Source organism: Rhagoletis pomonella, unplaced genomic scaffold (genome assembly GCF_013731165.1).
Source record: "Rhagoletis pomonella isolate Grant_MI unplaced genomic scaffold, Rhpom_1.0 Rhpom_scaffold_00004, whole genome shotgun sequence".
Lineage (NCBI taxonomy): Eukaryota > Metazoa > Arthropoda > Insecta > Diptera > Tephritidae > Rhagoletis > Rhagoletis pomonella.
Window position 1 is genome coordinate 7,183,345 of NW_023458558.1, and position 14,448 is coordinate 7,197,792.

Here is a 14,448-nt window from a genome sequence, read left to right on the forward strand (position 1 = left end):
TACCAAAGGGTATTTAACCATTGTGTGAAGTAAATCCAATTCGCAATGACTCTGCCTCCTTAGATTGAAAAAAAAACTTGAATTATGGCATGGGTTACGTTGACTTTATGGGTCGATTACCGAACTGCTCAGCTCGGCTTGCACGATAACCGTTTGAGGACTCCTTCGATTTTCTCAAGTGTTAAATTAGGAGGGGTTCTTCTAGAGTCTTGAGGAGCCCCTGGGGTAAGGAGGTCTACTCCCACTGGACCCAATTTTTTCAGCACCAGCATGCATGTTCCGTCGGAACCAATGGCTTTGGAAGCTTTCACCTGCTCGATTGCCACTTGGGCCTCACCGCTGGAGAAAACAAGGGGCGCCCTTGAAGTTAGCAGTCTTTGCAGCCTTCAGGTCACTCGACGTTTGGCTCTGTTCATCGTTGGATGCAGCATGAACTGTTGGCTTAAATAGTTCGCGCATCGCTCCGGGTCCGACGGGCACTAGCAATGAAATGGCAAGTCTATAGGTGCTCCTCCCACTTCCTCCGCTTGTGTAGGTTTACTAGTGGCCGAATCTCGTAAAACGTAATTCCTGATGCGGGGATATCAGGGATCGATCTGGTCAAGGTTATCACGCCCCTTTGCTGGAACAGCCGCTTCAGTTGGGAAATTTGGGCGGGTTTCCGTAATTTACGCCAGGCTGCATGAATCTTAGTTGGCCACAAAGCCCTTCCAATCAGTTTTGGTCAAGCTGATATAGGTTCGGTGTTCCGCGGAAGTAAAATCAGGCAGGTGGTCCGATGTTAACGCCAGCATAGATCGCATATTATGCTATTTATCAGATTAATTCTAACTATTGTTATGTCGGGCATGTTGCTGCGGCTACCCATAAACCTGGTGGGCGCGTCGTCGTTTATTGTGCGGAATTTCGAATCGGCTTTCTAATCAGCCAAGTGGATAGTACACTTCCCAAGGCTTAAATGCCAAAGAGCATCTGATGGCAGGGCATAGCCTTTCCTGAGCATTTTTTATATGGAGTTTTCACTGTTCTTAAGATCCGCGTACTACGCTTAAAACCGCTGCATTTCCGGGATACAAAAATTGAAAACCAATTGTCTCTACGCCTACAAAGCCGGGTGTTCAACGGTAATAAGTTGCAATACGCAGTGTTTTACTTGGTTGAGGCCCTCTGCTCGATCCTGAAATGACTGAGCATTGCCACAGCCGTCGATCAAACCCACATCAAAAGTGAATCTCTGCTTGTTACCGGCTACGATAAGATCTTAAATTTCTACATCTATTTGAAAGCTATCAACCTGCACGAGGCTCACACTACAAACCTTCTTTACCCGTTCAGCAGCTATCTGACTTCAGCAAACCATTTTTCCTCATTTGTATTGCCTACAACCAAAAAATATTCTCTCCTTCGTTTCGTTTTGCAGATTTATGAACTTTATATTTGACACTGATTTCCCTTTTCTTAGCTGAAACTCGATTGCCTACGCCTCAGCATTCTGTGACGCGCACCAATTTTCGGTTGTTGGCTCTTTCGGCTTGCTCATGTACTGAAAGTCAGGCCCTTCTTCTTCTGCCATTTCAGTTAATTTCAATTTGGAGTCTTGCATTTGGCAGCGCATAACCGATCGTATTTTATTATGAGTGCATGCCAGCCGCCTGTGCGCATTCCTGCTCTGTGTTGTGTGTGTCCCCTCTTGCTTTTCGCCTAACAAAGCTCCAGCATGTGCTCCCTCATGCAATTTTCGTTTCTTTCATCAGTCGCACCTAGCCGGTTTCGCATGGATTTCGTTTGCTGTTGCGTTTTTGTGTATTTTTAGCTCCGAATTTTCAGTTTCGGCCGGTTTGGGAGCCCATACGCTGTTGCTGGCCTGCTGGCATGGTCTGCCTCTGTAGCAGCAGGCATCCGGTTCATGCCATTCGGTATCAACTGTGAAACAACAACAACAACGGTAACAACAAACACGGCCACGGCCAATGCACGCTCGAATGGGGTAGGCCTATAAATCTACTCCACTGCCATAATTTTTTTCGATATTCGTTTTGGGCTGTAATTTTGTAATCGTGTGCCCGTGTGCCCGTATGCCCATGTGTGCGAGTGTGATCTTGTGTGCGGCGAGCAACTTGCGTCCGCTAGCCGTGCCCCCAATTTCGTCGTAAACGCCGCAACCATCCACACACTGATGCCGATCTTTGGCCGCCTTTCGTTTTCGCGCGAGTGTTTATAGTTGTTGTTGATATTGAATTTTCATTTGTCAAGGCCAAGCGGGCGTTGAACCGCGTGTGTGCGCTCAATTTGGCCGCGCGGTTGGCGTCGGCGCTGTCGTCTTGATTTTTGAGTGCATTCAAATTTGAAAGTTGCGGCGCGCGGTTTGGCAGGCGCCCGATTCCGCGTAGAATTTTTGAACACATACATACACACATATGTATGTATGTATGTGGATGTGTATTTTTATGTAAGTGTGCGTTTTGGCAATAAACAGAAGTGCAGAATAATAACAGCAACATGCACTGCATTCAAACGCTGTGGCAATGGCAGTGGCAGTGGCAGCCGTTGCGACCAAAGTAAAGTTGAAATAAAACTGAAATTATGGGGGAACCGTGACGCGGCTGCGGCTACGGCTGCGGCTGTGGCAGTGGCAGTGGCATCGAGTGCAGTGAAGTGCGCAATTAAGCTTTTTTGTTCATGTGGCACTCCATTTGCGGCCTCTCCCCCCCCCCCCCCCCCCAAGGGTTTGCATCCCCCAGGCGACCCCACCGACTGTTTAAAGTGGGATATGCTCTTTTTTCGTATTTTCGTAATCTATCGCAGTGGGGTTGAGCGCCGTAATATTATAGTGATATTGTAATTTGCTCACAGCAACAACCATATTGTTGGCGTTGGGGAATGGGTAGTATGCTGTCATATTTGCAGCTTGTGGTAGCCATGCTATACTTATAAAAGAGTATGTATGTATGTATGAATGGTTATATGCCGCTGCAAGTGTTTTGATCGATTGCAATTTAGGATCGGCGATATCGTTGCTGCTGCAGAATTACAACGCCAGCAACAGCCAGGGAGGCCAGCGGCGTTGTATCATCGAAAAACTTGAAATTTCATAATGGATTTGTAAATTGTGCGCTCACATTTTTGCGATCGGTAGAAGGAAAAAAGCGATGCACAGCAACAAAAACGTAGCCCCCGTATTTCGCTGTTGTGAGTCTTCTCCCTAGGAGTTTTTTTTTTTGTTGGAACCCATTTGAGGCTTTTTCAGATGAATTTTGTTTCTTTTTCATCAACATTAATTGCATTCCCAGCACTTTTGCCATACAAATTTAAAATGGACCTGAGTGAAAATATTTAAAAAAAAAAATAAATAAAATCTGTAATTTATCTTAACACCTCGCAGATTCTCTGGGAAAATATCAACCGGATGTGCGCACATTTAATTTAGAAAGCAGCTGAATAAATGTAATTGTCGTCCTAGTAATTAAGCAATATACAACTCAATATTTTAAATAAACAGCAAAACAGTGCTGACCTACTTCCACAATGCCACACTCGTTACCTGAAGGTACAGCGTATTCAAATTGACTGTAAGAACCTTATCTGTAGATGATCCAAAAGGAATGCTTGAAGCGCATCCAGTTGGCATTGGCTAAGAGGAGTTTCGCATTAAAAAAATCAGACGAAAAAAACGTTGCTGCAGATGTTAGGCCTACCACCCAGTGCAGGTAACTTGTCGAATATCTTAACCAACCTTGGCAACCTCGTCGAATATCTTAAAAACTTAAAAGCCAAAGAAGCCATTTTGGCTAAAATCCTTGTCTCGAACCAAACTGATCCCATCTTCAGCATCTCCTTTCGTGAAGGTTGCAGCAGCAATCCAAAATGGCTGCACGGTGATTCACAAAATCGCTATGCCAATGGTTCCAAACCCTCTTGCGGTGTAGGCGCATATATTTTCCTTTAAGTAAAGATGCAACAATATGCCTGGCGGACTAGTTTCCATACTTGAGACCACCCAAGTATTATTAAACAGGCAATAAGCCAAAACTAAGATCAGTTTTTTTTTCGCATAGTCAATCTGTTTGCAAAGCTCTAAATGGCTACCTACAGACACTCCATTCGTTGAACCCAGCCCATCTCTTGGATTCAACGAGAATGATATCAAAAGGAATCTTTACAGAGCGCTAACAGGCCACTATGGCTTGTAAAAAAAAATTATTTGCTTATGATTGTCCTTTGTAGTACAGACTTGCAGATTCCGCGGTGAAGAGGAGGAATCAGTGTAACACCTTTTTGTCACCTATCTAACACTAGCTCATCGCAGCGCCAGATTTTTAAACGACTTCGCGCTTAGCGAAGACAATCTAATGCAGATTTCGCAAACTTTGTGGTTTCAGTCCTGGTTAGTCCACCACTGACCAGATTTTCGCAGTACGTAAAATCCTGGAGAAGAGATTATATTTTTGTGCACTTTAAAGCTGCAATTGATAGCACGAAGAGAAACTATCTGTACGACGCCTTGTCTAAATTAGGAGTGATGTTGAGCACAACCTTTATCTCCGTCCAAATTGGGAAGATCCTCTCGGCCCGTTTGAGACCGAACGAGATACTAGACAAGGCAACTTTTTCCATCTGATGCCGGAAAGCGTAATAAGAACTGTCAATCTGAATCACAGCGTAAACACCACCAACAATGTCAGCATGGAGATCAACAGGTGCTACTTTGGGCTCGGTAGTAAATTAAAAACCAGAGCCCTCTCTCGACGAACAAAAATGCCGCACTACAAGTCTCTCGTCATGCCGTTCTTCTTTATGCGGCAGACGGCGACGAATAAAGAAGATTATGATTTGAGCGCTTTCAAGAGAACTATTATACGCAAGATAACTTTCCCTGTTTGCATGGACGACGGGTATCGGAGAAGACTGAATGGCGAACTGTATGAGCGACGTGGATATAGTTAAGCGCATAAAAATAAAGCGATTGTACGCAAGAACAACGGCGCTGCAGTGAAAAGATCATTCGACTCAGAACCTATGGGTGCACGAGGAAAGCAAGGACGTCCACGAAAAAAAAATTGAGGGACCAAGTACAAAAGGACCTGTATGTACTCGGTATGAGCAACCGACAAACAAGACAGTGAGGATTCTTGAAATAAGCTACAACAGGCCGATAATGCTACCGGATCAAAGCGAAAGTTTCATACGATCGTGAAGTTCGTAAGGGAAGCCTTGCCCTATACATAAGTACTTCTCTGTGGTCGAAACCGCTCTGATTAAGCTCATATACTGATTTCTAGCTCTCGCCTGATAAGGGGATCTACAGAGTAGAGGCTTTCGTGTGATAACCTTGCAATTTTATGGAGCGGATACCCTATATTATTTGTGCATACCTTCCTGACTGGTCAGGTAGATATAAATTGAGAATGTTGTTCGATCTCTTTTGGCAAGTAGTTCTTAAAATTATAGTCATAGCATTAATAGAACTCGACTGTTACAAGCATTTGCTATAAACTACATATATCTACTAGTTATGTAGGAGTATATAGCTAGTTTTGATTGCCATTGTCACATATTAAAAAACACGAAAAATTTACTAAATAAATTAAAGCAAAAACCCAAATCCAAAAAAGGCAAACAAACCGAAATAAAAGTGGAACCAAAACCGAAACCGAAAAAATTAATGCAAAAAAGAAAACCAACCTAAGCAAATGAACGAAGCAACAAGCGACAACGAAACAATCGAAATGAGCCAACGAAAATTTTTCGTACAAAATTCATTTACTTGGTCACTGACCGTCCTCAAGGTTCTTCGTCGTATTTTCGTTTGCGTTCTGTCAAGCCCACCAGCAATTCTGTGGTTGCGCGCGCCCTGGACGCTCACTGCGCTTGGCAGTCGGGTGACCGTACATGCCGAGGTAGGTCGGTGAGGACAGGACGCGCAAATTACACAGCAAATGAGCGCCACAAACAACATCAAGCAAAGGAAACAGAACGAACAACGGACTGCAACAATGCAACGTCAACGACTGGGCAACAGCGACACACAGAACCTCACAGCCACAACCACAACGATAATCAACGACGGCTAATGAAAGCAAAGTGCATGTAAAATTGACGAATAAGCCGAAAGTGTATAGGGGCAAACAAAAATGTCGACTGCAATTTGGCTGGCTGTTGGGCGAGAGGCTCGAGGAGAAGGGGAAGCGGCCGATGAGCTGGGGAACGCATTAAATAACGCAAAAAGCGGCGAAAAATGCGGTAACCACAACTAAAAAACATGGAAAATTATGAGATCAAAAAATGCACTCTTCGTGGAAGCTACTCAGTTCAATGACAACGCCAACAACAACAACAGCAGCAGCAACACGCGAAGCATGCAAGACAAAAGCAACAATTGATGCGCGGTTTTGCACAGCTGCGCTCTAGTACAACGTCAAAGTGAGCAGCACGCAGGCGTCGCAGCAACATGCTTCTTCTTCCTTCCTCCGTGTTTGGCAAATTATCGTCCATCTTCATTTGCACTCAAAATTTTGTTTGCCAAAAGAGCTGTGCTGCATTTTTCGGGTGGTTCTCTTACAACATTTCGGGAAGAGAGCATGAAAACTTGTTTCCGTTCGCATGAAAGTGAGACCGAAATATGCGAACAGCGACAAAATGCATTCAACAGGCGGCAGTTGGAGCAACAATGGAGGAGGACAACCGGCAATTGTGAGTATCGGCTTCGGCTTGCGGGAGAAGAGTGATTAATTGGCTGACATGCAATTGCCGACATTTAGGCGATACGATGGCATTCATAACATCGGCATATGCAGCCGTAGTTGCAACAATAAAATGCATATTTATATGTACTCGCATTAACGTAAATAGAACGAAGAATGACTCAGTCAGGGAAATTATTATTTAAATAAGGAAAACTGCTATCAGTTATGTATTTCAAATTACTTAGGTATTTAAAACTTATCATAGATTTTTATCATTTTTGATTTCTTAGAACCAAATATATTTAGCTACAGATTTACCATCGCTTAAACTGGATTCACCGTTGAGCGTAGTTCATTTTTAAGTATCCAAGACGAAGAAAAGTAGGATACCTTGCTATAACAACTCAAATTATTTCCATTATATTTGGCTGTAGAAGTTATCTGTCACATACCTGTGAAAGTATCTGACTAACTGGGACTAAAGTGCCGTTTTCTCAAGCGCCTTTTTTAAATTTATCTGCCCCTTCAATACAGTTTTAGAGATCAAACTTTGTATTTAAAGACCAGATAAATTTTAGAAGCTACTTAAGAAAACTTGTTCTGAAATCCGCAGGAAATCGGTCCACTTTTACTCAGCAAATGTTTCAAAGAAAAAGAAGTGGAAAGCTAATTTACTCACAAATCTATGCAGAACATATATATATATCTATATAACCTAATATGTGTACCTCCTTTCTCCCCTCCTATCATCAGCAGTCAACAAATTTCTTAAAGCTTTTGAAGGCAGAGCGACAAAACTAACTGCTTATGTGGACGAAATCGCAATTATCCTATGCGGAAAATGCCTGAACAAGATGAGCTCCAATTATAAACTCTCCGAGGAAATGGACCTCAGTATAAACAAACCTACTCCTATTCACCAGGAAGTATAAAATTCAGGAATGGAGGAAACCTCAGAAACACAGAAAAATCCCATGCAATATTTGGAGGGAATAAGCCATAAAATCCATAGTGTCAAATACGTTGACCTCAAAAAGTATCCTGGCGTGCAGAAATGAACTAAAAATGCTAGGGTTGACTAGGGGAATTCACTTGTACAGGGTACCTGGGCACAAGGGCATAGAGGGAAACGAAAGTGGTGGTAAAAGAAGGAGTGCTACTAAAAAAAATTCCTATCTCCCTGCAGGTTCTTAAAAAGCAATGTGACTTAGGCATGTTCCCATAGGCTGGTAAAAGGTGGCCACAAAAGCGTGGTTGCAAAGTATCAAGAGACTTCTGATGGGTCTCATAACGGGTCAGAATTGGTTAGCTAACCACGTCCGTAAAATGGGTTTGGTGAGTAGAGATAACAGTAGGGAAGTGCGAAATAGAACAAGAAACGGTGGAGCACATAGTGTGCGACTGTCCAGTGCTGGCAAATTTGCATCTGAACTACTTTGGGCGGCGTTCTTCCCTCCTTACCTCGGGCAAACAACAAATGGAGGATTCCACAAAATCCAGAAATTCGCTAAGAAACTTTCTTATGTTCTTAACATAGTGCCCACCTATTCATCATGAATGGTCGTTTTTATCTGGTAACACTATGGGCAAAAATCACTTTTGCATATCTCCTTTAGTATCCGAGATATTGGCTAATACTTTTTCGGTAATTTAGTAAACATGGAGTTAATAACGCAGTCACACTAAACTAAGCAAGATCTTTAAAATGGCGTCCATCCATTTTTGGATACCTCCTTCATTTTCCGAGATATTGAGTAACAAGTATTACTAACTTAGTAAACATTTTTATCACAATTGTTAGTAATTCATAAAAAGTGGCTGCCAAGCAGTTGACTAAGGTTTGCAAATGTAAATTAAAGAGTCTTCCTAGATTCAGTTGCAAAGCCCAAACGCATCCAGTCGCATATGAAAACTCAGCTAACAGCAGTCCCACAAAAACAAACAATATTTGTCGTTCACTGCCAGCATCATGCAACAACCCCAGAGCCCCAACCACTAAACTATATGGTTTTCCGCCAATTGTGCGCACAACAGTTCATTGCTCGTTGTGGTGAATGTCGTGAATGTCGTGAACAAGTGTTGCCACATGCTGGTGATTAACTAAATCCCAGCCATGACAAACTACCTAAGCTGATTACGAAATCACATGTTGCCACTGGAACATCGTTCACCTATCCACACGCCAGCCTAAGCAATCAACGGTCTGACAATTGTTTCGTGCTGTCTGACTGCATGGCTGGCCTAATCTGGCAACAAGTTCCGAATTTCGCCAGGCAACCAAAAAAAAAAACAAGCACAGCAGCCAAACTCACCCGACATCGCCTGACTAAAGAACACTTTAAGAGGTGACAGCAGGTGTTTCCAGTTACCGGCCAGACGGGCAGTTGCAGTAGGCTGCTGCGCATTAGGCGGAGCACAATAAAATTAGGAAGTTTAGCATAATTGGACATTTCGAAATGTTTCACTTGTCTGGCCAGCGGAGGCATCCTTAACCATGGCACGGTCTGGGCGAATGCGATGTCGAAATGAGCGACGGCATGCAACAGGTTTTTGTCATTTAACCAAATCGCATTTTAGTGGCAGAACACATTGCATGCAACAAAATGTGGTGATAACGAAAATGAATTTATTATGTTGCAACGTCTTACGATTCGGGAATTATAAACCGGTACATATGTGTGTATGCATATACATACATACATATATTTTAGATTTGATCCTGTTGGCTACAGTTTGCAAATTTTCAACAAGGCGCTTACTAACCGGAAAAAATTTTGATAAGTGTTATTTTGCATTCAGACATACAAGTATTTAAATGTATGTATGTGTTTAGATAACCCCAATTAGCAACTTCGTCAACTATTGAATTCAATAACTATTTAAGAAATTTCAGGCTACTTGCTTTTAAATTTTCTGCTACTCTTTATAAAAATTTCCTTCACTTATTATTTCAGTTTTCAGTTCAGTTTCAAATTTGCAGTGCGATCAGCGGTCAGGGCGAAACGCGTTTGAGGTTCTTCCTCAATGTGATTGAAGTTCACATTTACCAGGGTGTACTGTGGAGCCTTGCAACGCTCTCATACCCTCTGCACGCGCATTGGAATCTATGGATTTCGTTGATGTAAAATGGGTAGACTGGGCCATCACGTCCTTCCAGCTCTAAAAAAACCCATATATACATATTCTATTCCACTCAATAATACATTTCCTAAATTCCTCGCCTCACCAAAAAAAAAATTTTAATTTCGAGTAGATATAGTTCCAAATGTTTTCAACTTCAGACTTGTTCATTTCCATTAGAAGACACAGCTGTTCACAAATACAAACTCAGCTTAAATTGGTAAGCACCTGCTTTGCATGTATGTATGTACATAGCTGTCCACCCTCGGCTGCCACAATTGGCATCGAGATCAGCGTGCAACACCTTTAGGCGACGCAGTTAACCAATCAACTCATGCAAATCGGAAATAGCTACATGCAATGAGGTAGCAGCTAGGTGCGTCTGCGCGGCCATCCTCAAACATAACAACGTAGGCATACGTTGCTCTTCCTAGGAGCAAAAATTGCAAAGCCGCCCAATGTTATTAGCCTGTTGCAGTCTGTTGCTGTGGCTGGCGATCGGTAAGAGACGAAGATTGCTAGTAAGCGCCTGCGGCAAACAACAACTCTGTCGTTTGTGGCGTGCGTCGTTATTCGCCACGCGTTGGCGCGCATGCGCAGTCTCAAAGCGCGCATTCAATTTCCATAGCCACTCGATCGTTCCAGTCGGTCTGTACCTGCCTTTGCAGCAATTGTTGCTGGTGTTATTGCTAACGTACTTACAACTCAAGTTGGCCATGTTGCACACAGTTGCTTGTTTTTGCTTTTGCTGCTACTGTTTAAATAATGTTTACATATCTCAATCAGCGTAGATATCACCTCCACGACCTTACACACCAATAACACACTTCAACCACCACCGCCACCGCCACCACGATTCCCACTGCTTGTACTGCAGCGGATCCGCCCCTTTCCTGGCGTACCGTGGCGACGCATCAAGCAGCAACTCCTGGCTGGTCTTTGTTGCTACCAAAAGCCACTTTTGTAACTTTGTTGCCACGACTGTCTATTGCCACAAATGTTTGTCTGTCTGTCCATTATTGCAGCACGCTTTGTTCATTTTTATTTCCTTAGCAGCTCATCTCCGCCAAACATCGTGAGGCTGCCCCATGCACTGCCGCCAAACGTTGTTGTTATTATTATTGGTCGGGAGCTAGGCTGTGTCTGCTGTCTCTGTGCCTGGGTGTCTTAGCGCTTTGGTGGCGACATGGCAGTTTTGTGGCATGGTCTTTCTTGTTGGTCGCGTGGCACACTGACTCACACTCACTTCCAAACACACACCCATACATACATACATATGTATGTTCAGCGGCCTGGCATTCAGTGCCATTTTACAATCTGTTAACAATGGTTATAAATCCATTTGTAGTCGTGGCAATTTATGCCAACACCTATTAAGTTGTTACATTCAATTGTCTGATTTTTTATGATCTCAATGACACAAATCAACACATTCACAATAGGATCGAGCCGTTTTCGCAACAAGCCCTACACTGAAGTAAGTATGTATATACTTCTCCATGTATATTTTATATGTATTTATGTAAGTACTACCAGTATGCAAATCAGGTGAAGCGCTGACATCTCTTCGTTAAAGGGTTCCATCCTGGTGCAGTAATAGCGACGTCAGGAATAATAATCGGCGTACTTGGTGGCATTGGAGCTGTTAATATTACGGTAATAGTGAATTATTACGGAGTATCAGCAGGGAGTCGGAAATGGTCTTTTATGAGTCCTCTGCCGTTTGCATACCAGCTTGGAATGTTGTTTTGGTTTCTTTAGAGCATTAAAAACATTGTAAGTATTTACGTTATCAAGAGCCAAAAACTCAACCGCGGGCTGCAATTTCAAATAGAAGCAGATTTCAAAAACCCAATCCCAAGCTGATATTGTAAACGCTCCCTTAAAGTGATTCGAAATTATTTTACAGAAAGGTTCACTTGTATGTACATCTGACATCAGACTCATCCTTTCATCAAAATAAGGCAACTTCCAGGCATGACAAGGGTAATCTTAGGTGGAGTTGCATTTGAGAGTGTACAGCAATGGAAAACTAGCACTAACTTAGTCACTCATAAAGTTTAAATATCAGACAAGTGTTTGCCTTACAACAACAATGCGCAAGTCTCTGCGTTTGCACTGGAGGTAATTCCATTGCAGGGTCATATACACTTAACTATAGATCAAATGGCACAACGAACTCTTATTAATTTCGCCAGCGACAGTTTTGGCAGGGTAAATGGTCATATCATCCAGAAACATAGAGAAATAAGGCTTCCACTTTCACTAGCCCTGTTTCACGGAGATGAAAAGTTCAGTACATAGTCGTGTAACAAAACAATCTTGAAACTTGAGCAGACGTCTAGGGTCCCAGAACGATGCCGGTGCCAGAACCTGTATGCCATTGCTGTGCCCTCTGCTGAAGTTGGTGACAGGTTCGTAATTACCGTGAAAAAAGGGCAAAAGGTCATGCCAGCAACGCAAACCAATCATTCGCCGTGTTCAAATAAAGCGTTCTGCCATTACCCACCCCGGGGGCGAAGGAATGCGCCGCTATGTGGCTCGTATATGAAAAACACCAACGTAATTAGCAAAGCTTAGCTCGCTTATATACGAGGTCACAAGAGCATAGAAGGAAACGAGATAGTAGACAAGGTAATCAGTAAACAGGTATAAGACGAATTGTAGGAGCTTAGGAATGAAAGAAAAGAAATGAGAGAACAGCACTGGCGAAAGTATTGCGCTATGTTAAATCAGATGACAGCACCGCGAGGAACTCACTTAGACATTTCTTATTTGTTCATTGTGTTACCTCTTATTAGACATTTTCCTGCAATGGTAACTGAAGATAAACTACATATATGATGATGTTATGAAATACGCTGAGTGCTCTAAATAAGTCTCGCAATTAGCTGATGCCGACTCCAGAGATCTCATCGGTAGTTAAGCTGGTATAAATGAGGAAAGACGTAGTCTGGCGTAAACAGAGGAACTGAGATTGAAATGCTAATGTGATTACACTCCGTCATTCTAAAAGTAGCTGCGGCAATAAGTGTCTGAGATGCTACCAAAACGACCCGCACCGGTCAGCTGCGGAAGTTCATTTTACCGGCCACTTTCGACCACTGCCCAGAAGGCGTTCGTTTACCCAATTATTAGCACATCAGTACAGTAGCAGTTTCAACTAGCCTCATTTATCAACGTTTCAGTTTCCTGCTATGCCGCTGCATCCTCGGTCCCAAATAAGCTCAAGGTAGAATGCAATCACAAGCGATCGGGAGGCAGTCCATCATTCGCCAGCCAGTTACGACCGTTCCATGAGTGAATCTGATCGTCGCATTGCTATCAGGCTATTTAGATACTTAAGGACGAGCACACCTATAAGTTAACATTTTAAAAATATAAATATTAACAAAAACCAACAAAATCAAATACCACATGATCAAGTTTAAATAGCACTGGAATAGCTGCGCTTGATTGTAGTTAGCTTCACAAATGGCAGCTGGCTGAGTCAGCTGGGGTCGTTGGATCGAATCCCGCTGCAGGAAGTCTGATGACGAATTGTGGTGATTTCCGAATAGCTATTACTTCCACCATTTTTTTCAAAAATTATTGTTGCTTTTCCACAATAGTTTTCATTAAAACCGGCCTCAAGCTCAATAAAAATAGTTGAATATAATTGTTGTAAGGGCATAAAATAACAAAAACAAATATATATATATTTTTTTTAAGTTAATTATCGCATTTGGCTATATGAAAATAAATTGGCGCAATTAGAGGCGCCTGGCTGTGGTAGTGCGAGCGAGTGCAACGAAAGTAAGAGAGAGTTAGGATTTTATGTATACATACATACATATGTAGTGTGCATAAATGTATGACAAGCACAGTGGACAAGTAACAAAGAAATAAAAGTAACAACAACAAGAATTTAATGAGACAAAAGGAGAGCATACTCTTGGGACCAAAACAACTCGAGGGGAACGGTCAAAAGCCAGTAATTTACATATGTACATACTTGGGTAAAAAATATTGTAACATAGTAATCTACGAGCCGAGGGGAAGCGGCTAAGAGCCATTCGTATGTGTAGAATATTTAATTTTACAAGCAGGCGAACGCCCGCGCGGCCCACCACCGAGCAGCAAGCGCATTGGCATGACAAGCGCGCTCCAAACTGTATCCGCATGCGACAGCGTGTATTTCATTAAAATTCGACGAATTAAAATGCGGAATACGAAATCGTCAATAGAGTATGGCAACTGAGCAACAACAATATTAGCCTAAACGGCAACAAAAAAAGTGTGTTGTTTATAATGGGCAATAGCAGCAACAACAGTTGCAGTCACTGTGGCGACTATGGCGACGACAGCTACGACGGCGACAATAAATCGTTTTCTAGGAAATCCAGTTTTGGCTTCTTAACTGGATTCAAAAGCGTTTTTTCTACGCTTTGCTTGTTTTTGTTAATCGGACAAGCAGCATGCTGCAGCAGCTACAATAACAACAACTACAACAGCAGTAGCCAGACTGGCCAGATTGCCGCTTTTTATTGCATGTTTACGTTAGGACGTTTCTTGGATACTATTTGACGTAAGTGAGTCCTTCCGGTTCTTGCGTAATTCGGTTTACAAATCATGTGTTTATCAAATAGTTCCCTGTTTCTAGTAA

The 14,448-nt window shown here is 42.6% G+C and overlaps 1 protein-coding gene across 1 annotated transcript in view; it reads left to right on the forward strand.

Moving 5' to 3' along the window:
• Positions 1–5,861: 5,861 nt before the first annotated feature.
• Positions 5,862–14,448, forward strand: part of LOC118736890 (ADP-ribosylation factor-like protein 3) — a 61,452-nt gene continuing 52,865 nt past the window's right edge. Inside the window, exon 1 of the mRNA XM_036467015.1 lies at positions 5,862–6,690. Within this exon, the coding sequence (XP_036322908.1) occupies positions 6,601–6,690 (90 nt within the window). The 5' untranslated portion in view covers positions 5,862–6,600. The remainder of the gene's footprint in view (positions 6,691–14,448) is intronic.